The sequence below is a fragment of the Xiphias gladius genome, chromosome 20, assembly GCF_016859285.1.
Source record: "Xiphias gladius isolate SHS-SW01 ecotype Sanya breed wild chromosome 20, ASM1685928v1, whole genome shotgun sequence".
Lineage (NCBI taxonomy): Eukaryota > Metazoa > Chordata > Actinopteri > Istiophoriformes > Xiphiidae > Xiphias > Xiphias gladius.
The window spans coordinates 3,359,986-3,383,750 of record NC_053419.1 but is presented as its reverse complement, the minus strand read 5'-3'; the positions used below and the strand labels follow the sequence as shown (position 1 = coordinate 3,383,750).

Sequence of the window (23,765 nt, the reverse complement as noted above, 5' to 3'; positions counted from 1 at the left end):
CTACTCATGGACCTTGTGGTGAGATTGTTTTGTCATCTCCTGTTCTCAAGGTCAAGCATGAACTTTCAATTTCAACTTTCTTTCAATAAAAAAAAATGTTAATAATAGTAATAGCTAACAAATGATAATAGTAGGCTTATAGTTAATAGTTAATAGTTAAGTAAAATTAATTACAGTTTACACTTTGTTAATGTATTCAGATCTCTTTTAGAAGTAAATTTATCAAAATGTTCTCACCAAATAAGTGGGTAAAAAATAAATGCAGAATGAATGTTATTTTTTTAAGGTCTCATATCCTACACATAAAACATACAACAAAACAAAAATAAAAAAAATCTATATCTGTTGGTTTTGAATGAGATCAGAGATACCACAAAAAATAGGGTAAAGAGAAATCTTCTTTCTTCCTCTCAGGGGGATGCAAGGACGTAAACAACAACCAGCTGGAATTTGGAAAAAACAGAAAGAAAGAAAGAAATAAGGCACACATTGTGCAAGTGTTGTTCTGTTTTAATTTCCAATAACCAACAAGTGGCTGGTACACTTCCAGACAAGACACTAGACAAGGTGTATTTACAGAGAATCCCCATGTACATTTCGTTTCATCACATGGACAGACATCCAGTCCATGTCCAATATTTGAACTGTTGAGTCAATTTTACTGCTGCTGTACTAACTGAGTGGGTGCAGTTGTCAATAAATAACACAGAGTAAATCGAATGCACACTAATATCTTACTTCGGATCTGTGCTTTTGAGTATTTGCTCATGTAAACATCCTTTCCTGGCTACAGAAACCTGGATAATCATTCATCTTGTTTTCAGAGGTCTAAATTATGTGATTTGGGTTATTTCAAAAGAAACTGGTATACTCAGGAAAAAGCAAAAAATCTCAAACGATAATGGCAGTAAAAACAGGTGTCCTTGTCATTATGGTAATGAAAGGAAACTTTCTTTTCAATTAATGACAGAGCTAAAAATAAATTGATGGGATTAGATGGGAGAACTCATACAAATGCTGATATGTGTAAGTTTGTATAAGACAAGTGGCAGATTAGTTGATCTGATCCAGCACGAGTCAAAAAAAAAAAATTTTTTTAATGTAAATGAGTTGCAGGGATACAAATAAGCAGTTTCTCTGTCTCATCTAAACATCATGTACCAAATATGACCAAAGACAGAATAAGATACTGGCGTGCATGTAAACATACTCCAGTGTATACAACAGAAGAAGGGGGAATTATTTGTCAGTTTCAAGTTATAATCTGAATGAATGTGAAAAACCAAAGTAGAATGATTGTTGGTTTTTACGGTTTGGCTGCACAAGTGGAACTGAACCCCCTACCCAGACTGTGTTAGTGCCATTGAGCTCCACAGGACAAAAAAAAACTGAAGGAAAACCTTTTTATACGCCACAATAGACAAGCCAATGCCACACTTCCCTTACATTATATACAAACCATAGTATTCAGATGTACATTAACATTTTAAGGTCATATAGCAAATAACTTTATACACTCTGTGCCAGTAATACACTGTTAAACTCTTCAGCATTTGTTTCTAAATCTTCTCTAAAGCTCTGAAATCTCTGACTGATGCTTGAAGTGTAAATTCATTCACAGGAATATTCCTGCTGTCAGAGAAAAACGTCGCATCTGCAACACAATAGAAAATGGAGACAAATAACTGTCCAGCCGACCTCTTTGTTTTTCTGAAATCAGACAGTGAAGGACTGTGAGACACCCTTAGCAAATACATGACCAGCTGATCTCACAGTTTAAAGGAAAAACTAGACTTGTAAGAGAGTATACTAGGGTCCAAGCACCCGGTGCAACTCGGAGTTGAAGGCACACTGACCGTGGGCACTCAGAACTCCATGGTGTCATGATGCCAACTAGTGGCATTTCTAAACCTACATTCTGGAGAGAAAACAGATGACAACATGACACCATGGGAAGCCAAGTAATGTTATAAATTCATTTTACAAAATTTAAAAAGTTGGATTTTCTCCAGGTTTCGTATTACAATACCCATGCAATGTTGTGCCATAGTGCCACCACATTTGGTACGGAAAATCTGGAGTGCATACAGGAAGTGCATACCAAATCTGGTGTCATTTTGAGAATCCATTGGTGACCTGGAGCTAAATATTATCATTAAATGTTCAAAAAATGTATGACAGTGCCACCTGCTGTCCAATTAGCACCAACTGGATAGACACCAAAATTGGTGACAATTTAAGAATGTAAACCTGAGGTAATAGGAAAAAATGTGTTACAATGCTTGTTACTGTTGGACTTGCACCAAATCAGAGACTCTGTTGTGCTGTAAGTGTTTTTCTAGTATTTCATTTTCAAAGTTCACATTTGTACCTACAACAGTTTGGGCTACAGAACCACTTTTCACAGGAATGAAAAATAAAAATCTGAGCACACACTGTTGGTGCTTGGACTGCTAACAAGTTAAACACCAAAGATGCAGCTCTGAGGTTTTACCACAGCCAGCAGCCAGCAGCACTTTCATAAAGTGACTATAATATAAAAATCACACAAAAGTGATTAAATACGAATAAATCCAGGTTGAGTGTGATTTAAAAACACGCTTATCTGAGGTAGAGTGACAAACGGGGACAATAACTGGTGAAATTAAGAGTAAAAACTAACTTAATTTTGGTATCATTCAGGATTTGTTTCTCATAATTTTCAAAAATATTACAACATTTTCCTATTTCTTTTTCTGGAATGAATTTAAAGAAATTACAATTAAAGAGGAAACTTGGCCGAGAAAATTACTGGGAGATGAAAATAATTGAAATTGATATTTTGACATGTTGGATCTCAGGTGGTTGACTCATCTCTCAGATCTACACACTCATACTTTAGCATCAATAGCTCATAGCAGTTGAGATACTGTACACTTAAAAAGAATAAAAATCCCTTAACCCTAGCAAAAAGAAAAAACTGTAACAAAAAAAGTGTTCTTCAACAATACAGTATAAATCAACACTGATGTTTTAGCTGCAGTAAATATTTTGCAGACATGTCTCCTTTATACAATAACCAGTAAGAAATTAAACACAACATTAAAATACGGCTTCAAAATGACACAGCTGAAGGTAAAAACACCTTTTCTTGTTTATCACAAAAACAATCAACAACTTCAAGCTTTAAGATGAACAATAATCCTTCCACGAAAACCTCAAACGTACTTTACTCCCCCTTCAGATGATTTAATGGGGGCTTATCCCAAAACTGGCCGCAACCGTCCCATTAAAAAAGACAGTTCGTCCCTCCTCTTGTCAATGGAGTGATGGTTTCCGTTTAAACTGTGGTCTCCCTGTTGGCCCCACAAGTCTCTCTGTCAATCAAATAATGACATCGTATTTGCAGCTCTCTGCTCCTGCCCCTCGTTTAAGAACCATCCTTATTGTTCGTTTACAAGATGTTTCCGTCTCTGCTCCTGGTCAGTGAAGTTATACGTTAGTTCCTCCTTCTGGCAAAGAAAGAATACTATCGGAGCTTCTTGCCATCAATCACAAATTTTGTGACTTTAAAAGTACACCTAGTCCTGCCCTTCGGCAAATGTATTGCGAAATGGCAATCAATGAAACCATGATGTTAGCCCAGCCTCTGTGGTTCTTCTATGTGTCCATCAAACAATACTGTCCTGCAGCAGTGGCTCAAAGTCCTCATTGCTGGCGGTGGGAGGGGTCTCCTCATCGCTGCCTGGGAGGGGTGTGTTGATGTGGATGCCAGCCAGCGAAGACATGGACTCTTTGCTGTCGGAGTGGGGCTTGTCGCTCAGGGACAGCTGGGAGGAAGAGGGGGAGCAGGAGGGTTTCTCAGGGATGAAGAGAGCAACGAGGAAGGCGATGACCACTGTACACGCCCCCAACAGGAAGGGTGGCCCAGGGATGAGCGCTCGCTGAGAGAGAGAGACAGAAAAAGAGTTAAACTCATTTGTTCCTAAATCTCCTCTGAAGCTCTCGTGAAATCTCTGACTGATGCTATGAATGAATTCATACTGAATTCATTCACAGGAATATTCCTGCTGTCAGAGAAAAACGTTGTATCCGCAACACAATAGAAAATGGAGACAAATAACTGTCCAGCCGACCTCTTTGTTTTTCTGAAATCAGACAGTGAAGGACTGTGAGACACCCTCAGCAAATACATGACCAGCTGATCTCACAGTTTAAAGGAAAAACTAGAATTGTAAGAGAGTATACTAGGGTCCAAGCACCCGGTGCAACTCCGAGTTGAAGGCACACTGACCGTGGGCACTCAGAACTCCATGGTGTCATGATGCCAACTAGTGGCATTTCTAAACCTACATTCTGGAGAGAAAACAGATGACAACATGACACCATGGGAAGCCAAGTAATGTTATAAATTCATTTTAAAATATGTAAAAAGGTTTGGTATTAAAATACTCGTACAGTCTTGACGTACAAACCACATCTGGTGACATTTAAACAACGTACTGCTGAGCTGAGAGCAACATTGTGCCATAGTTCCACCACATTTGGTAAGAAAAATCTGGAGCACATACAGGATGTGCATACCAAATCTGGGGTCATTTTGAGAATCCATTGGTGACCTGGAGCTAACTATACTTTCTGCATAGTTTTGATGGTTTAGATTTAGTTTCAGTCTTACGTCTTTTGAGGAAAATGTCTATAAGTTTTCGTCAAATTGATTTTTGTTAGTTTTAGTCAACACAAACTAAAGACATTTCAGTCTAGTTTTTGTCAGTGACATGTTAGTCTCCTGTTCATCATACATTTTTAATTTTTATATCTTCAGTGCATTTTAATGCTACAGCTGTTGCCATCTTCTTCTACAGTTACCATGGTTACAGGTGTCTCTCGGTAGCTGCCCGCGTCACTCTGCTCTGCAGTGGTACAGACCTGACTCACCTAGGTACATCCAGTTAGCATCTCCAAACTCTGTCTGTTTGAACAGAGCCACTCTCTCTGATCTAATCCAGTGCAGTTGCTCCTCCTAACCCAGCACTACTGCAGCTACCTGTGCTGCTCACTGCAGAGCAGTGAGTCATTCAGAAGCTGGACTCACTCACCTGTTCACTAAAATACTGTTCATCGTCTGGGTTTAGTTCTAAAGGAGATGCGGTATCATCAGATAACATCAATAATGTGATCTTTGTTGATCATGATTTAGATGGACCGCCGACCTTAGTCCTGGAGTTCACTCACTCCTCCTGATAGCTAGACTAAAGATAGCTGACTGAACGTAACATAAATTTTAATGTTACATTATCTTACCTCTTTATAAATGTCGCCGTGCTGCCTGCATGTTTTTGTAGTTTGTCTCAGCAGTTGCTGCTCATTGTCTAATTCTCAGTGGATTGTAAATTCATTTAGTCCACAAATCTGTTTCTTCCAAGAACAGGTAACATCAGATAACATTACTGACAGATGCATCATCTTCTGAACAAGAGATATCTCTCGCAGCGGAAGAAACTGTTTTGTCAATCAGGAGCTACCGTGTGTGGTTCTGCAGATGCAGGATGTTGAGTAAGACTCTGCATTAAAACTTGCCCATTTGTCCATCTATCACATTATCGTTTAGTTTTAATTTGTCAACGAAAATGTAATACACTTCGTCACGATTCTCAAAGGTTATTTTCTTTAATTTAGTTTTAGTCTTGTTTTTGTTGTGAAAAATAGGTCATGAATTAATTTTTTCATCATAGTTTTCATTAATGAAATGAACACAGTTTCTGCACCAATGTAGCCGTGAGGAACTGCAAGACATAAATACACATATCTGGTCCTACAGACTAACTGAAATCATATTCAGTAATTCTTGTTTTTTGCAAGTGGTTTTTTAAATTTATTTTCAGTAGTTAGGGGTGGCTGTGGCTCAGGAGGTAGAGCAGGTCTTCCACTGAGAAAACGTCTTATGTATAGAAAAGAGCGCTGTATGAATGTTTGTGTGAAGGGGTGAATGTAGCATGTAGTGTAATGTGCTTTGAGTGGTCGATAAGACTAGAAAAGCGCCATATAAGTGCAGTCCATTTATTTATAATTAAAAGGAAGAAAAAGGTCTGGGGAAATATCCGAAACACTTCATTTCCTCTCAGGGACGAGTGTCTGTGTTTGACTGACAGCAGCTGGCAGGCTGAGCCCCATCATGAGAAATGGGGGAGAAGGTAAACAAACCCGCCCTGCAGCTTACAAGTCATGGGCAGACGGCGTATTTTTAGCAGTGGTATTGAAGAGTCAGGACCAAACCAACACCTAAACTGACTGAGATGGCATTTGCAGGTAAGTTTGAAGTTGTTTCATGAGCTGCAGCTGACCAGCTGATTAGCTATCTAGCCTGCAAACTGGCAGTAGCAGAGCCACTAGGAGAACGTTTGTTTGGTGGTTTGTCTCTTGTCTGGTGTAGCTGCCTGCTGTCTGGCCTTGAGAGCCTCTGTCTATGATACAATGGTGACATTTTCGCTTTATGCAACTACAGTTTAACTGAAACAATTTGATGGCTGAATGAAAACAAGTGCTCCATTTATGTAGATTATAGTTAACACGGATAAGGGGTGCCTCCATGAACCCAAAAATATCAAATTTACATCGCTCCCATTTGGTTCTCATTTTTTCTCAATAGAGAGCACACCAAAAAGGGAATTTCAGAGCATATATATATATATATATGCTGTGGCAGAAAGAAACATGCAATTTAATTTCAGTTGGACTTAAAAACATTTTACAAAAAAAAGCTCCATGCTCTGAACTCAGAACTGCCAGAGTTGGGGGAACAGAAGGCTAAAGACGGGAGCGATCATACACAAAACTGCAAATCTGAGACTGTGGGGTTTCACCAACCACTTGACCAGTCAAGTAGTCGCCTTCCATAACCACTACTAGTCGACTACTCATGGATAAGGGATTTTAGCCAGCATCACCAGATTTACAGAAGTTAACGTGTAAAACACCAATGTCTATACAGATTTACATTATTATTTCAAATAAAATAGTTTGACAGTATTTGAATTTGTTTTTTAATGATCTGAATGCCAAATAAATAAATAAATAAATAAATAAGGGCTCACCCTGGTAAGTCAGATGCTCATTAAAGACCTTTTCCCTGGCTACAGGGCCGTCCCACAATCCCAAACTTCACACACTACCATGGATCATTGTTACAGCTCTGACAAATCACGATGAAGGAGAGCAGACCAGAACACAACAGTACCTCAGTGGGACTTTGCAGAGGCAGGGGGTCAATGTTGTAGTCTCCCTGGATGGGGTCCATGGTGTTGAGCTCAACATTGAAGAGGAAGAAGATGAATCCATACAGAGCTGGACCCAGACCGTTACACAGACCTCTGATTCCAGTGATCATCCCCTGAACCACGCCTGCAGGCGGAGGAGACAGGTCATGCCTACAGTGAACTCTGAACGTTCTGATATATTTAGCTGGCACTGGACTGATCTCACTGCCTGGTCTAGTAATACATGCTTCCATCAGAGAAATCTATGGTAACACAATGACCTATTGATCTGATGAGGTAGGCAGAAGAGAAGAGAGGAGAAGAGAAAAGAGGAGGAGAAGAGGAGGGGAGCTCAGAGGAGAGGGGAGTAGATTTTCTTTGTCACCTTGTTTATCAGGGTCAGCAGACTGTGACACCAGAGCAGAAACAGCTGGGAAGGTGATGGAGGACATCGCTGCTACAGCACCAGCTGCCCACATCATCCTGTCAACACACATACACACAAATATGGATATTGTCCATATTATTTTTCACTGTGTTGAGTATCTGACATCAGTCTGAGCAGTCTCACTGAACGATAGATGAAGAAAGATGCCTCCACTGAACATGAATGTATGCATCACATCTGTCCTCCATCTTTACTTGCTGTCAGCTGTCAGTGTGAATGATGTGGATGATAACTGGGGCGATGTAAAAGTTACATGAAATCTGAAATGACTGTACTGTTGTTGAGTTATGTTCCTTAAGAAAGAAATTATAATTTTTTATATATAAATTATTGATTAATGACAAAATGTATGTTGATTATCAATTGACATGATCACTTAACCCATCTTCAGAAAAAGCGATTATCCAATCAAAGCTTAGCATATATTGTTCTATTGTTATATAGCGTATATTGTTAATTAACTAGGTTAGTTGGGGTTACAGGATACATTAAAAAAACCCTTTTCACACCTAGCACGTTCACTGTGGGCTAATATACACAGTTCTGTCCTGCTCTTTATTGAATTTGGGGAACATTTAACCTCCAGCAAATGTTAGCTGAGATTGTTATGTTCACCAAACACATCTGTTAGTCCTCATCCTTGAAGACTTTTCTCTTGGGACATTCAAACTGAAGACATTCACTTTGAAAATGCAAACGAATATGTAATCTTAGCAGGTAAACAGGATTACGTTACAAGAAAAACACAGTTTTATCTTCCAATGTTCCTTATCGTTCTTATAATACTAGGATCAACTACCTCTACACTCGAGCGTAAGAACAATGACCATCCTTTATTTCCATGTCATGCCCACTTTTTGTCTGGAACATGTAGCTTTAGCCTCAGTGCATATTATCATGTCTGTAGTCATCCAGTGCCTTTTCGAGTCCCCTTCAACAGGGTTTTTGTTTAATACAAGTCAGCCGGAAACATTTAAAAGTCAGCCGGACACAGTGTTTCAACCATCCTGTGAAACCAACTTTAGCTTAATAAGCTAGCTGGCTAGAACTGATAAAACCTGCTTACAAAGGCGGCATCTCAGCCGACAGGATCGACCGCTGCTGGCTAGAAATGAGACACTGCTTTTGTCTACCTCTGTCTCACAATCAGTGACCTCTCATTTCAAAAATGACACAAACTTTCAATAGGTAAGTCTGCCACTGTTATTGTGAACTATGTGTCGTGGGGGGGGGGCAGACAGGTGTCGCAACAGTATACCCGAGGGGCGGGGCTTAACGAATGATCAGTTCATTGTTGAAGCCTCCTATCAAATAACAATCCCAAACAACCACAGAAACCACACTGAGGGTAACAGTGCGGGAACAACTTTTACTGGTACCTGAGTTCCCTGAATTACACTCCTCTTCATCAGCAGTGAACTCACATGTCAGTCAATGAAATCATCAGTTACTACGTCTGATTATCCAGTCTGGGCCAATGAGCAGTTTTTATGATATAGGCAGCTATATTGATCATGCCATAATGCTAAACATTTCCTCTATTTTAAACTACAACTCACTCTATTTGCTAAGATTATGAGATCAGAATAGGTGGATGGCATAACCTGTAACATATAGTGCAAATCACTGGTAGGATCTTAGGCAGTTGGTAGGTGGATTCGCTCCCTGCTGTTGCCCAATCAAGATACAAAATGCCAACGCAGCAGTAATATCTCACTGTCTAAAAGCCACTTTAGACCTGTGCAATGAATACAGCCTCACAAATAAACTGAGAACATACGCACACACGAACACACACTCAGATCTCACCATGGCTCCGATCCAAAGCCGTACCAGGCCAGCTGAAGGATTTGGAAGCCCAAACCCAACAGAACAGTGTTCTTATTACCCAGAGTTCTCATCAGGAGAGTGAGGAAGAGAGTCTGAGGAGAAAGAGGGAGGATGGGAATATTTAATATGAAATTTGTACCATTTATTTACTTTTATTATTACAGTAAGTAGTAAAAGTAGGTTGTATTAGTATGAGCATATTTGATCATCTGTGTCCCTTTTAACTTTCCATTTCAGTTCACTTGGCACAGATTTGTCATGTGGGTGACAAAGACGCATATATACTGCATATGGCAACGTGTAAACAAAGAAGTATTAAGTCACATCTCGATTTAATCTGGATATTTAGAACTTTAAATGACCTATGTGTAAATAAATATACTCCACAGTGGTTGTGCGTGTTACCTGTGCTACAATGGAGAGAATGCCCACCACTCCAATAAAAACAGCAATGGTTGTGGAGGAGAAATTTACGACCTGGAGAGACAGACAGAAATGATTATTATTGTTACTTTTCGAGTAGCCTGGCAGGTGTTCATTTCATTTCAACATATGTTTAAGGGATGTCAAAGGCAACACAATGTTGTGCAACGGCTAAAATCCAAAGTATGACCGCGTGTCGAAACAAAACAGAGAGGAATTAGTGTTTTGTTTAAGAGTTCATTCCAGTAGTATGGTGCACAGTACTGGAAACGGGTTAGTTTTCCACCTAGCACGGTGTTCAACATGAGATTAGTAAGACAATCTGCTGCTAGTGGGAACATCAAAGATCCATGGTCTTGAAATACATACATTTTTGTCTTTTGGGAACTTAGAACAAGTTTTGAATTAATATCAAGATTTTTGGAGGTTCTAGGATTTTAGACAGACAGGACAGCTTAGCTATACTGTAGGCTGACAGTTGTTTAGCTCACAAGTGGAACTACCTGATCTGTTTTCTACATTCTGCCAGAGGTTGAAAATTTTAATTAATATGAGCACAAGTGATGGCGTAATAACAGGACCACTGAGGCGTACGATCGGTAGGTCAGCATTGTCCTCACCAGTCAGCTTTGTTTTGTTTAAGTTTATCCGTACATCATATTTAGTAACTGTCGGTTTTTGACAGGTCTGATCAAAAACTAGTCGTTAAGGTTGAATTGAGGACCTGGAAGGATACGGCGGTGTTGGGGTCTTACCAAACAGGTCCCATGCACGTGCAGTGATTATTAATAAAAGCTTCAAGAATAACTGTTCAACAACATCTTTGGCATCCCTTAGACTTAAGGGACATTAGACATCTTTTAATTTGTGTACACAAAATCTTAACATAAATTTCCCAAATTCCTTGAATTCTACACACAGTGGCTTTAAATAGGAGTTGTAGAAGTGATAGCAATAATGCTGGCATATGCAGAGAATCCCTGCTCACCTGTCTCAGGTAGAGGAAGAAGCTCGAGTACTGTCCGGCCTCCGGCAGGTAAGACAGGAACACAGTGATACAGATCAGTAAGACAGTTGAGTCCTGACCCACCTTTCTCAGAGACTGAAGGAGAGAGAGACAGACAGAGGGAGGGACAGAGAGGCAAGGAATACAACAGCGGTTGTCAGATGATCAGTTAGTCATCAGTTAATGCCTGTGACTCAGAGGGTCAATGTTACAGGCTGGAAAGTAGATCTGTCTCATATCCACTGTCTAATGTTATTTTATTATTACCATAGCAGTAAAGGGCTTCCATATGAACTGTGATCCTATAGCATCGTGAAATTATTAAAATAATGTAACTGTGTTGAGGAACATTGAGGTGCCTTCCCCCACGCCTCCACTCTACATACCGTGTCCAAAAACGTAAAAGTAAAACAAATCAGTCTGCTATAAATTCATTATTCAACCTACGAATCAGGTACTATACTCAATGTTATTTGTTACTGACAGCAAAGGGATCGGCCTGCTCCCAGGATATGGGTGCCCCCCAGGTGTTGAGCCTCATCTTGTCCGGCAGAGACTCAGGCATGGCCAGCAGGATGAAGCAGATGTCGGCCAGAGCGATCAGTGTTGCCACCAGAACCACCAAGTTGTCCCCGTACCAGGCGGACAGATAAGCCCCGATGGCTGGACTCGTCACCAGGCTGGCCGCAAAAGTAGCTGACACCTAGAGGGTTAAGAGTAGGGAGAGAGAGAGAGAGAGAGAGAGAGAAATGCAGGAGAGTCATTTTAGAGGTCGGAAGTAAATCACATCAAAATGATGGCAGAGGCTCATGAAAACTATATAATGTGAACCAGTTTGTGGAGCAGTACGGGTAGATGTCACTCTCTACTCCTGTCAGTCAGAAAATACTACAAAATAGAGTCTGAAGAGTCAGCCTAGTGTAGCTAGCAGGTCTATGAAGCTCTATGAAGAATATGCACAGCTAAAACCATCATGCTACATCATGGCACATTTCATCAACTGTTGTGAAAACCGCTAAACTAAGCGCTCTGAGGAACCACTACCACAGCTTCGGCTGAAAATGACGTTGACCGGACGAATGCTTCACTCACTTCTGACAGAAAACAGCTTCCATGAACACAATGTCAGACTGAATGATGACGAGAAACATAATGGCAACTGTCTGATCACACTAATATAAAAGGAGCTTTTCTTAGTGAATTTCATTTTGTGAGCATTAAATGTAACTGATATTAGCAAAAGGTTGGTAACAAATGTTCATTGCATAGAATGATACCAGAAGTCATGATGTCCATACTGGTTTATATTATCATCACGATCTGCTCAGTACAAGGGGCATATTTATCCTTTTACTTTTTTATATGCACTGTGAGTATCTGAGCATACTCAGATCTTTTATTGCACCAAGGTTTTGATACATCTACACACTGAATGTTTTATGTTTTTGTCTTGATGTTTCTATGTCTTATCTGACATTTTTCCAGCTTTATAGCATCCTAAAGTCCTAAAGAAACATTCGTCATTGTAACTGTCGAAATTTTACAGTGGCAATGACACAGTAGCCCAAACTGCAGCAGGTATCACTTTGTCCAAATGACGTATAAAGTAAATGGGAAATAAACACAAACGTGAAGGTGGTTGTGTCCTCAGATATTTTGCCATTCTGAGCTTCTGTCTGTACTCTGATCAAGCTGACATGTCAGTTTCTGCTCTGGGGTTGCAGACTCAGTGTCAGTCATTCAACACCACCATCCATCTGATAGTATGAGGTCACGTGACATTTAGGTCATGGCCTTGGCAAGTCCTTTGTGACACTTTACAGATGCTCTCAAGAGACCGTTTTTCTCATACATTTCGGAAAGACAATTACTTATTTTCTCTAAATTCAGGGACAACATGTGAAACAAGAGTCCTTACCAGACCGTAGGCTGTACTCCTCTCTCTTTCCGACGTCACATCGGCAACGTAGGCGAAGATGACCGAGAAGGTGACAGAGAAAGCTCCAGACATGGAGATCATGGCGAAGTACCACCTGGAGGATGAGCAGGTGTGAGAAAAACTCTGAACAGCTTCAGTTTCAAGCAGACAATCAGTTTTCTCAGTTTCTTCAAACCAAGCAAGAACTTTAAACTTGTAACTTTCCTGTGAATGAATGAAAACTGTAGATTGACTTTTCTGAGGCATATTGGAGGACCCAGCAAGTATCTCATCTTAAGATTGATCATTTGATTTGTTTTTGATCCATTGGCTCACAACTGAACACTTTACAAACTGAGAAAATGGAAAACCTGATGGTTTAGGGGTGATTTATATTTACTTTATGTCCACATATATCTGAAGTTTTCATCTGTTAACATTTTTCATCGCTGCATCTCTTTGTATGGCAGTAATTTTATTGCGCCAGCAGAAAACAGTGAGTCCTACCAGGGGCTGAGCCTCATCAGAGGGATCGGAGCGCAAGTGAAGAAGACGGTGACCAACAAGAAGGAGCGCCTGCCCCACACGTCCGACAGAGCACCAATCAGAGGAGCAGACATGAATGACAGCAGACCCTTGACAGGAAGAGGCGGAGTCAGTGACAACATAAACGGCCCTTGCGTAATGGAAGTGTCTGCAACAGTAAAATATATTATGTTTTGTCTCATATGAACAATCAACAACATTCCACATGGATTAATCTTTTAAACACTAAGATCAGTTTATTAGTCATGCTTAGTACATCACAGTCTGTGAATCCCATTAAATAATGCCGAAATCACTGGAGTACTCTTCTTAAATATGTGAATATCTACAGCATGAGTCAAAAAACTGAAGTGCTGGAAGTTCTTACCTTCACACCCTGAATGAGTCCATTCATCAGGAACGTGTGCTGGGGAAATGTTTCATGTAAAACCTACGAAAAGAAAAAACATTTCTAAAACCTATACAAACCAGTTTTAGCAAAAAAAAAAAACCACAAACACACTTATTTGTGGAGCAAGATAAAAATATTCAAACTTTTTATCTTGTTCCACAAAATGCAAACAATTTACTAACTATTTGTACCATGCACAATGATGGAGAAAGAAAAAACCTATGTATGTTCCACAAAAACTTTCCAATCACTTTTCAAGGGTTAGTGTGTGTGTATATATATATACATATACACACACACACACACACACACACACACACACATATATACTATATATATATATATATATACACTAATATATACATATATATAAATGAACAGTTTGAATATGTATAATATATACATTTTTTTTTTTTTTTCTCAAATCGGTATAGCTTTCAGGCTCTAGTAACTACAGCTCTATAATTTTAGGATGACTGGATGATGAAATTACTGTATGTTCTTTCCAAAGAAATGCTGTTGCAGTGAACACTAAAGACTGGAACCAAAATCAGTTAATATAATAAAGTGACTGTACATTTAATTTTTTTCACTTAAAAATTTACCTAAGAACTCTGTCTAAACAAGACTAGGTCAAAACTTAGTATATGGCTGGACTGTGTATCAATGTGGGAAATTGAGGATGCACTTGAAAACTTGCAGAACTGCTGTAAACAAGTATTTTCAATAGAAAGTAGCTAAAAATTTAAAAAGTCGCTTAATGTTGCACAATGACGCAATACACTAATTAGCATATTCATGACATCATCACATTGTTTTTGCATTCTGCCTAGTATCATGCAGTTTCAGCCCTTTTTCGGTTTGCTTCTCTCCTACTCTCTGTTCTCATATATGCAGTAATTTAATACAGCTGAATTCCCACAAAGCTGTTCTCATTTACATGTTTTTCTGTTTCTGTTGTCAGACAACGGAACAAGTATAAAATAATGAATGAAACGCGGCCCATTCAGACTACGTTAACTAGCAGTCCCTCCAAGCCATTTCCAAGCTGCTGCTCTGCTCTGCTAAAATCCTCATTTTATAACTGTGACGTCGTCTGACAAAATCACCATACACATAAGGGAAAGACAACGGCTGTGCTGTGTTTCAGCTTTGTTTACTTGTTAAATGATCACTCAGAGAGAAAGTCAGAAGCTCATTCACATCTGTGTCAGCTGCCATGCGCTCAAATCAATGAGATGCATAGAGAGGAGAGAGTGCGATGGGAAAGCCCAAGCTTGCAGTCACGGGGAAATACTGGCGACTCTCTTCTGCAGAAAGTAGCTATGGTTTGTCCAAAAAGTTGCTAGATTTGTCGCTAGATGATTTAGAAAAGCAGACGCTAAAGGGGTGTAAAAAGTCGGTAAATCTAGCAACAAAGACACTAAGTTGGCAACATTGCATGTAAACGCCCCCCGATGATGTCATACAAAGTGTTTGCGCCAATTCGTTTTGAAAGAGCAACAGCAAATGGGGAAACGCCGACACTTGGCCAGCCGACCAATGATGTAACTTCATCACGCACTCAACTCTATCACTTACTCAATCGCTCACTCATGAACAATCAAGGATGTTACGCTTGACCGTGGCCAGTCCAGCCAAAAATAAACTATAATGTAAACAATATGATGGTTTGAATCAGGAAAAATCCGATCAACAAAAATAAAATCTATCTAATCACCTCTATAGTGACACTACTGACATGATGTGACGAGTCATGAAATTATCACAGATTTTATCATCTAATACGCGGCCTTCTCCACATGGGAGCTGAAGCCTGGCCGCCATTGCTCTGTATGAACCCCATTAGCTGGTTGGATGTTGACGCAAACATGAGACCACCATCTTCCCTCCCCCACAGAGTGTTACTCACAGTTAGCATGGGTGTGGTGAGTAAACCCCATGCAAAGAACTCCAGGAAGATCACCACCACCGCGTGATACACGCTGGGCCTGCCGATACCCTGCTGGAGCTGAAACACACGGACACACACACAAACACACACATTATAATCACTACTACATTACATTAATGTGACTCAGATCGTCACTCTACAATTACAGTGGTACTCGACCAATTTTACAGATAATCAGTTTACTCATTGTAGCTAGTAGTGCTCGGTCTCTGAAATTAGTTGTATAATGTCTTCCGTGGCATCGAATTGAATTATGGGAATTATAGTATCCAGTAGCTTTGGAGGTTGTGCCCTACTCCGGGAATACTGGCCTCTGCTGCACAAATTTGTTTCTTGCAGGTCCAATACCATTGTGAAAGGAAATTGATGGAGTACCCCTTTCAACTTCAAGGTCTGGCCCATTTCATCGAAGCTGATCATTTTCTAAATCATCTGTCAGGTTTTAGATTTGAATAACTTCTTTCTAGGCAACCACTGTTTTCAGTTCATTTCTATAAAGTTTGTATTTGCACAAAACCAAGCACAATTTCTTGTGCGTTTGTTGATTCTTGCACTTCAAAGGTGTGATTTCATGTGATGGAGAAGAACTTACGGAGTTGTTGTTTCTTCTAAAATTTCACTGTTAGAAGTTAGGGTTCACCCAATGAAATCAGTGTCTGTTTAATGACGTCACGAGATTGCAGGAGAGACAACTGCATGAGTTTGTCATCATTTGTCAACCTACCTGCTGTTGAATTATTTGAGCCATCACCAAAGGTTGAGACCACAATTACAACAAAAGTCGCTAGATTAAAGTGAATGACAGGAACTGAAATGAGTCTTCTTTGCAAGTTTCTTATACACCACAGATTTTTTGTCCCTACAAACTTATAAAAGCATTATGATCCTTCTTCAAACATACCACCTGTCGCTGAAACTCACTAACCTGTGGTTGCCTTTTCAAGACTGAGTGAGTTCCAAACTTTCTTTTTCTTTTGTCAAGAAGCAAGAAAAGCAAAACATTATCGTCACTGCTACAGCTTGGACCACTGCTGACCGGTGTAAAAAATGACTCAGACTTCGGGTGCCTTCTACCTTGGCAAAAATGTATGCTTGCAAAATTTTTGTTAGGTATTTCAGTTTGGACCCATCTTGCAACAGATTTCAATGCTGTCAGAAAATCTAACCAAGATTACAAAAAAGCAAACATAGATATGTGTTATCTGGAATTTTCCTTTAACATAATTTAATAGCATTTACAAGCAATAAGGCATAATTTTAACTATAGAGACCAATAAATACAAAAAATGTATATGACAGCACACAGATTATAACCTTTGCATAATTCCATTCTTTTATGGTGGCACTTATACATTAAAGGAAATAAAGCCAAACCCAACATAGCTGAACATTTTGGCTGATTAAAATAGAGCGAGTATTAAACTGGAGTCCTGCACATTAAATGATTATCAGCCTTCTGATACAGATACAAAGGATTTAGGTGGAGATATGAACTATTTTCTGTCGTTAGTTTGAATAATCATACATTCTACAAACAAAGATTTAGATTACTTAGATAATGTAGTTATTCCCTGCTCGTGTACTATAGATTTTCATGTCAGCAGGTGGGAGTCTGTTTGATATTAGAGCAAGACCTTTACAGGGGTGACGTTTTCCTTTATTTTCAGATTTTTTTGGTTACCTTTGATACCTGAAACGCGGCAGATTAGATTTTTTTAAATTTAATTCTCTATATTTAACAGTGACATGGTAGTATTTGTCTACATACTGTAATCCAGTTAATATTTTAAAGAAACTGTGATAAATTATGTGTCTCCTTCTACAACCAAAAGGAAGAAGTAACGTGTATGTATTGTTTGGTCTTCTGCTGTAATGATTAGTCAACACATTTAATAGTCGACGTAGAGAATTTTAATCACTTACAATTTTATTGATCAATTAATTGTTTAATTTCAAGCAAAAACACTCAACATTCTTTGGTGCCAGCTTCTCCAGTGTAAGGGCTTGCAGCTTTTCTCTCTTTTATATCATTGTAAACTGATTATCTTTGGGTTTTGGGCTGCTGGTTGGACTAATCAAAATATCTGAAGACATCATCTTGGACTTGGACAGTTCTTAGCTATGGATGACAAAATCACTCTATCTGGTTGGTCAAACACTTTAGTCAAGTCTGAAATATTTTGCCCATTAATCTACACTCAATAACCCATAATGACAAAGTGAAAACAGGTTTTTAGAATTGTTTGAAAATGTATTAAAAATAAAAAAAAACCCTGAAATCTCTCATTTACAAAAGTATTCAGTACATGAGAGATTTCAGTACTTTGTAGAAGCCCCTTTGGCAACAATTACAGCTTTGGGTCTTCTTGGGTAAATCTGTACAAGCTTTGCACATCTGGATTTGGGCAGTTTATCTCGTTCTTCCTGGCAGATCCTCTCAGGATCCGTCAGGTTGGATGGGAAGTGTCTGAACTGCCATCCTCAGGTCTCTCCAAATGTGTTCTATGGGGTTTAAGTCTGGGCTTTGGCTGGGCTACTCATACACAGTCAGAGATTTGTCCCAAAGCCATTCCGGTGTTGTCTTGGCTGTATGCTTCGGGTCACTGTGGTGCTGAAAGGCGAACTGTTGCCCCAGTGTCAGTAGCATGATGCTGCCACCACCATGCTTCACTGTTGGGATGGTATTGGCCATGTGAAGAGTAGTGCCTGGTGTTTGCCAGACAAAGTGTTTGGAGTTCTGCCCAAAGGGTTCAGTTTTTGTCTCATCAGACAAGACAATCATTTTCCTCATGCCCTCTGAGTTCTTTAAATGCTATTTGGCAAACTCGAAGCAGGCTGTCATACACCTTTTACTCTAAGTGGTTCCATCTAGCCCATCTACCATAAAGGCCTGATTGATGGACTACTGCTGAGATGTTCATTCTTCCGGCAGGTTCTCCCACCTCTGCAGAGGACTTCTGAGGCTCTGTTAGAGTTGGGTTCTTGGTCACATCCCTGATGAAAGCCCTTCTGGCTTCAACTCTAGGAAGAGTCTTGGTGGTTCCAAACAGCTTCTATTTCACAATTATTGAGGCCACTCTGCTCCTGGGAACACTCAGAGCTTTACAAATGGTTTTATACCCTTGCCCTGATCTATGCGTCAACACAAGTTTTTCGCAGAGGTCTACAGAGAGTTCCTTGGACTTCATGGCTTCATTTTTATCCTGACATGCGGTGGGAATTATGGGACCTTATATACACAGGTGTGTGTCTTTCTAAACTATGTTGAGTCCAGATGATGGGCAAAAATGGAAATTTTATCAATTTAAAATGTAATTAACAAAACAATAAAATGTGCAAAAAGGTAAGAGGTCTGAAATGATCTGAAACCAATTTAACAATGTAATTATAGATTCATTGTAGTTATTCACAGTGCTTGTATTTTCAAATCCAATGAAGCAACTCACCATACCAATATAAAGTACAACGTAAAGTATATTGGCCATATAGGGAATGCGTTGATCCAGAGAGTGAATGTGATAAAATAGCTGCTTTTCTGGAGGGTTGATGCACATTAATGCTGGGAAAATGGACAGTCTTGTATTCTGATGAGCTGATACTTTTCAAGCTGCCCTCAGTGTATTCCGCCTTTGCGATCAATCAGTGTGCTGCTCTTACTAGAGTTACACTACAAGTGTATAGCATATTAGCGACTGTTTTTAAAAGGGCAGGTGGGCAACCTAGCCTGAAACAAAGACCACCTTTCACTAACATCATCATAAAAAAAATAACACACTTTTATAAAATAACTCATTAACTTTCACAGAAAAAAGAGGACCTATGTCACATAGCAAATGGCCTAAAATTAATGACTGCGGCTAAACCACTATCTACTCAGTAAATTCATCACTAGACCTGCTGTGTCAGGATCTCTTGGGGGAAATCCTAGTATTAAGGGCTGCTACTAAAAATTAAATAGTGAAAAATAGTGAAAAATGTCCTTCACGGTTGCCCAGAGTGGAAGTTGACGTATTCAAACTGTTCATTTATTTATTTAACCGTTATCAGACCCAAACACAAAGACTGTCATTTCACTAATCCATCTCCTTGAGTGTCTTTATGCTCTATGTAAGCCCGCAACTAATGTTAATGTTGATTATTTTCATTATCAATTCCTGTTTTTTATTGAATTTTTTCATTATATTTATTCATTCGTTTTTATTAATTGTTCAGTCTATAAAATGCCAGGAAATTCTTTAAAATGCTCATCACAATTTGCCATATCCCAAGGTCCTCAGATGTCCCGTTTGGTCCGATAAACAGTCCAGAGCCCAAGATATTCAGTTTGCAATGGTGTAAAACAGAGAAAAGCAGCAAATCCTCACAGTGGAGAAGCTGGAATCAGACAATGTTTTGACATGTTTGCCTGATGCTGTAACAAGACAATCTGAGACAAAGTCATTTTGACAGCAAGTATCCGTTTTCTCTGACATTTCATTTCTATTAGAAAGTCAGTTTCAGACTACAGCGTAGCTCTAGGTGGTCCTACAACAATGTGACCGTCCGACTGTTTTCTCGTGGGGGATGTTAAAATGGACGCTGGCGGAGCCTTGAATCTGCAGTCTGCGCCTGCCCTCGGCGTGTTTCAGGCGGAGGGCTGTTACGTAACAGATAAGGGATCCATCCTGACCACATCAGCACCACTAAGCCGAGCTGCCTGATGGCGCCACGGTGAACCTGCTCTGCTCTGCAGCCCACTAGAACAGCCATTTTGGACCAGCCGGGCTCTGTTCGGGGCTCGTTTTCCGCTCCAGTCGTTCATTTATTTTATCGTCTGTAACATTTGATCAGTTCTACTTTGTCAAGGTGACGCTCTTAAAAGCAGCAAGCCGCGCTGGGAATCGTCAATGGAGAAAATCTGAGCTGTTTTAAGCGGCTTTACTTGTCCAATGATCCTATTTCTGGTGGTTTTGCTGTGAAAATAACATGAATGTCCCCTTTTTAATGCACCACTGAATTTATAAATCGGCCATTCGTCATGTGTTTTAACACCCGGTTATGTCACAAGCATACTGAGTGTTTTGTTTATTTATTTATTTATTATTATTACTATTATTTAAAAAAAAAAAATCTACCCAAAACGATTATACTAACTAGATGCGGAATTCTGAGGCGTACCGTGCGTGTGGTTGGAGTGAATTTAATATACAGCCTACACAACTGGAAAATTAATATAAAATCTCCTGGATAAACAATCATACAGGTTGATAAAGCAATAAGAAAATATGAGTATAATGGCGGGCCATCCACCCACCGGTGCTCCATCCTTCATGACGATCTTCTTGACCAGCACCACCCGGCCGGCGCCCGCCGGTGGCTCCCCCGCCATCTCTTCACACCTGCTGCGGGTCACGAAGCACCCATGCCGCGTGGATATCCGCGGTTCCCCGGGTGTTTCCAGGATGTTTCCTTCTTTAGCCCCGAGGAGGCTAATCCGAGCTAAAGGATAATAACAGAGGGTGAACTGTGACAGATAGTATCCAACAACTTCTCCCGGCAGTGTCCGTCCGGTCCCCTCGACAGTTCGCAGCGCGCCTGGTGAGCTCTCTGACAGCGTCAAGTGAAACACAACTAGCACCGGACTTCCGGTTCGGTGTGCGCTTCTTTTCCGAACAAAAGCGAAAACTGTACGAGTCCCGACACTGACCACAGACCTCACGGGTTTTACCCAACCTCCCAAGGGGGCAATTTCGGGCCCCCGAAATAAAATTCAGAAACTTCACTTCCTGCTATTGTAAAATATGTAAAAATTCACTAACACATAGGATGAACTTTTTATTTATTTTTAAAATAATGTCTAATCGTGTATCGTGCCACATTGCTCTGTTTTGTCCTTTTCATTTTTTCTTGTTTCACTGTATGTAATGGCAGAGATTAGGGATTAATAAAGTGCAACCATTAGACTTTTCTGATGACGTTAATCAGACTCACCCATCAATATTTGCTCCTTTTCTCACTCACGTCCATGTCACACGCTCTCCCTGCCCTGACACCTTCATGCTCTCTCTCTCCCTCTTTACTCTGAACGCACCACAGTGAACCTGAAACTATTTTCAGTTAACAAGTTGTGTTTCTTCAGATGATGTTGAGGCATGGATAACTCACCATGTATGATCCGAATGTCGATGCTTATCATATCAAGAAACACTGACTCATCTCCTGTACAACTCTATACGTCTACCAGCTAACTGGTACTCCTTTGACTTACCTCTCTTCTTTTCTGAGGCTGCTCAAAAAACTGATGATTGTCACTGCTTGCACTTAGATCGAGACACAGGAGCCTTTTGTCAGACGATGTCTTTGGGAGGAATGACACTGAACTACAAGCAGTCCACCAGTAAAATTCTCTAGTTGCCTCTATCAGGCCTCGGAGGATCCAGGTGCCTGTCCGGTTTGTTGACAAAATCAAAAAAGCCTGTGTTCAGTGAAGATTTTGTAGAAACAACAAGATCATTGACTCCACTCCCCCACAAAGAAACAATGAAGCCAGTGATCAGATGAGAAAGTCGGCTATCTTGGTGTTATGCAATATCTTCGCAGCCATGGGTGAGTTATTTTTAGGCAGTTATTCCACTTTTATTGTGCACACCTTGAAAAAATACCAAGGTCCAGACCGCGGTGACCCCAATGGTGGGTACGGCAATAGCAGTCTCTAACATAAATTTCCAATTCCAGCATTTTGCACACATACTGTATATTCAATATGATTATAAAGCACAAAAAGACAAGTCAGTTTTTTCAAAAAAGTTTTCTCTCAAATTAGACTGTGACAGTTGTATTCCCCCCCAAAAAATTTAGTCCCCGATTATAAGTGACATGTCATTTTGACTTAGCTAGTCAGTTTGCGCCACGTGTGTTCTGCACATCTGACTGGCCAAGTGTTTTGACTGCACTGTTTTTACAATAGCAGCGGGGGTGGGGTATCAGATGACGCGTCGAAATGTGTCTTCAACACATATTTATATGTAAATACATATAAATTGTACTTGATCCCTTTTAAGGGACAACCATATACTCTTTGGCTCTTTGGTGATTATAGTGGAACCTATATGCTCAAATTCAACAGCAACATAAACCCCTCATAATTATAGTGTCATGAGGTAGTATTATTGTATTAATTTATTGTTGTATAAAACACATTTAGCTCATGTTTATTTACTGTTTTAGACACATTTCTACAACTGCCACTGACATGGTTTTAAAACTACTGTTATCAAATTTTTGCCCAACAAACGTCCTAAAATGCACATATGTAGATCAGGGAAACCAAATTCTTTTGAACGCCCCAACCGAGCTCAGTATTTGGAACCGGGTATTTCTAAAACCCTGCGTGCAGTAATGTAGACTCCATCCGTGTCACTACAAAGCTAATGGCCAAGAGCTTATCGGAAATTGACCGTGTTGGTATCAGAGCTAAGGGTGGGTGCAGGTGGTGCTGGAGTGGGTGTGGATGTCCCCCTTGTCCCCCTGTCCATAATTCCTAGTGGCTGACCTGCCTGAATTTACAACACATTAACGAATGTTGGCTATCAAATTTTCCCACAGACTGGACATATGAACTCGTCCTGTATTAATACAAACAATCTGATAGATTGAAATAACCGTATCAATTTTTACTCTGTTATTGTGACTCTGTTAACATTTATTTTGAAAGACAAGTCGTTCTACGTCCTGTCTCACCGACGCAGCTTGAAGTAGTCAATGCGGTACGCTGTGGTTCTTTACGGGTTCTTAAAGACCTTTACCTGGCTTACCCGGGTCAGAGCGGTACAGAAAAACAGACCCGGACAAGGTGCGCTTGGTTTGAAAGCCTTGTAGATGAGATCGAGACAGAGAGCGGGTAAAATAAGGGACTAACTGAACGAAGGAGTCTGGTCCCGCATCTCTTGGCCCGCAGCCCGAGGGAAAGACTCGTAACGTCAAACTAGGCAGAAACAGTTACAACTAGACCGGAAATAAGGTCTGGCTTTTGCAA

At 40.0% G+C, this 23,765-nt stretch overlaps 1 protein-coding gene across 2 annotated transcripts; it reads right to left on the bottom strand.

Moving 5' to 3' along the window:
• Nucleotides 1–508: 508 nt before the first annotated feature.
• mfsd14ba (major facilitator superfamily domain containing 14Ba) lies at nucleotides 509–22,175 on the bottom strand. 2 transcript variants are annotated; one of them, XM_040156943.1, is made up of 13 exons: nucleotides 21,999–22,175; nucleotides 21,045–21,229; nucleotides 15,710–15,808; nucleotides 13,774–13,836; nucleotides 13,368–13,495; nucleotides 12,861–12,975; nucleotides 11,427–11,645; nucleotides 10,925–11,038; nucleotides 9,919–9,990; nucleotides 9,493–9,605; nucleotides 7,621–7,718; nucleotides 7,217–7,380; nucleotides 509–3,923 (listed from the first exon to the last, which is right to left on the bottom strand). In XM_040156943.1, the coding sequence occupies exons 2-13, from the start codon at nucleotides 21,117–21,119 to the stop codon at nucleotides 3,651–3,653; spliced, it is 1,533 nt and encodes a 510-aa protein (XP_040012877.1). In that variant the 5' UTR covers nucleotides 21,120–21,229; nucleotides 21,999–22,175; the 3' UTR covers nucleotides 509–3,650. The 2 variants fall into 2 exon arrangements, with proteins under 2 accessions (XP_040012877.1, XP_040012878.1); XM_040156944.1 differs by lacking the exon at nucleotides 21,999–22,175 and having other exon boundaries at nucleotides 21,045–21,356.
• Nucleotides 22,176–23,765: the final 1,590 nt, after the last annotated feature.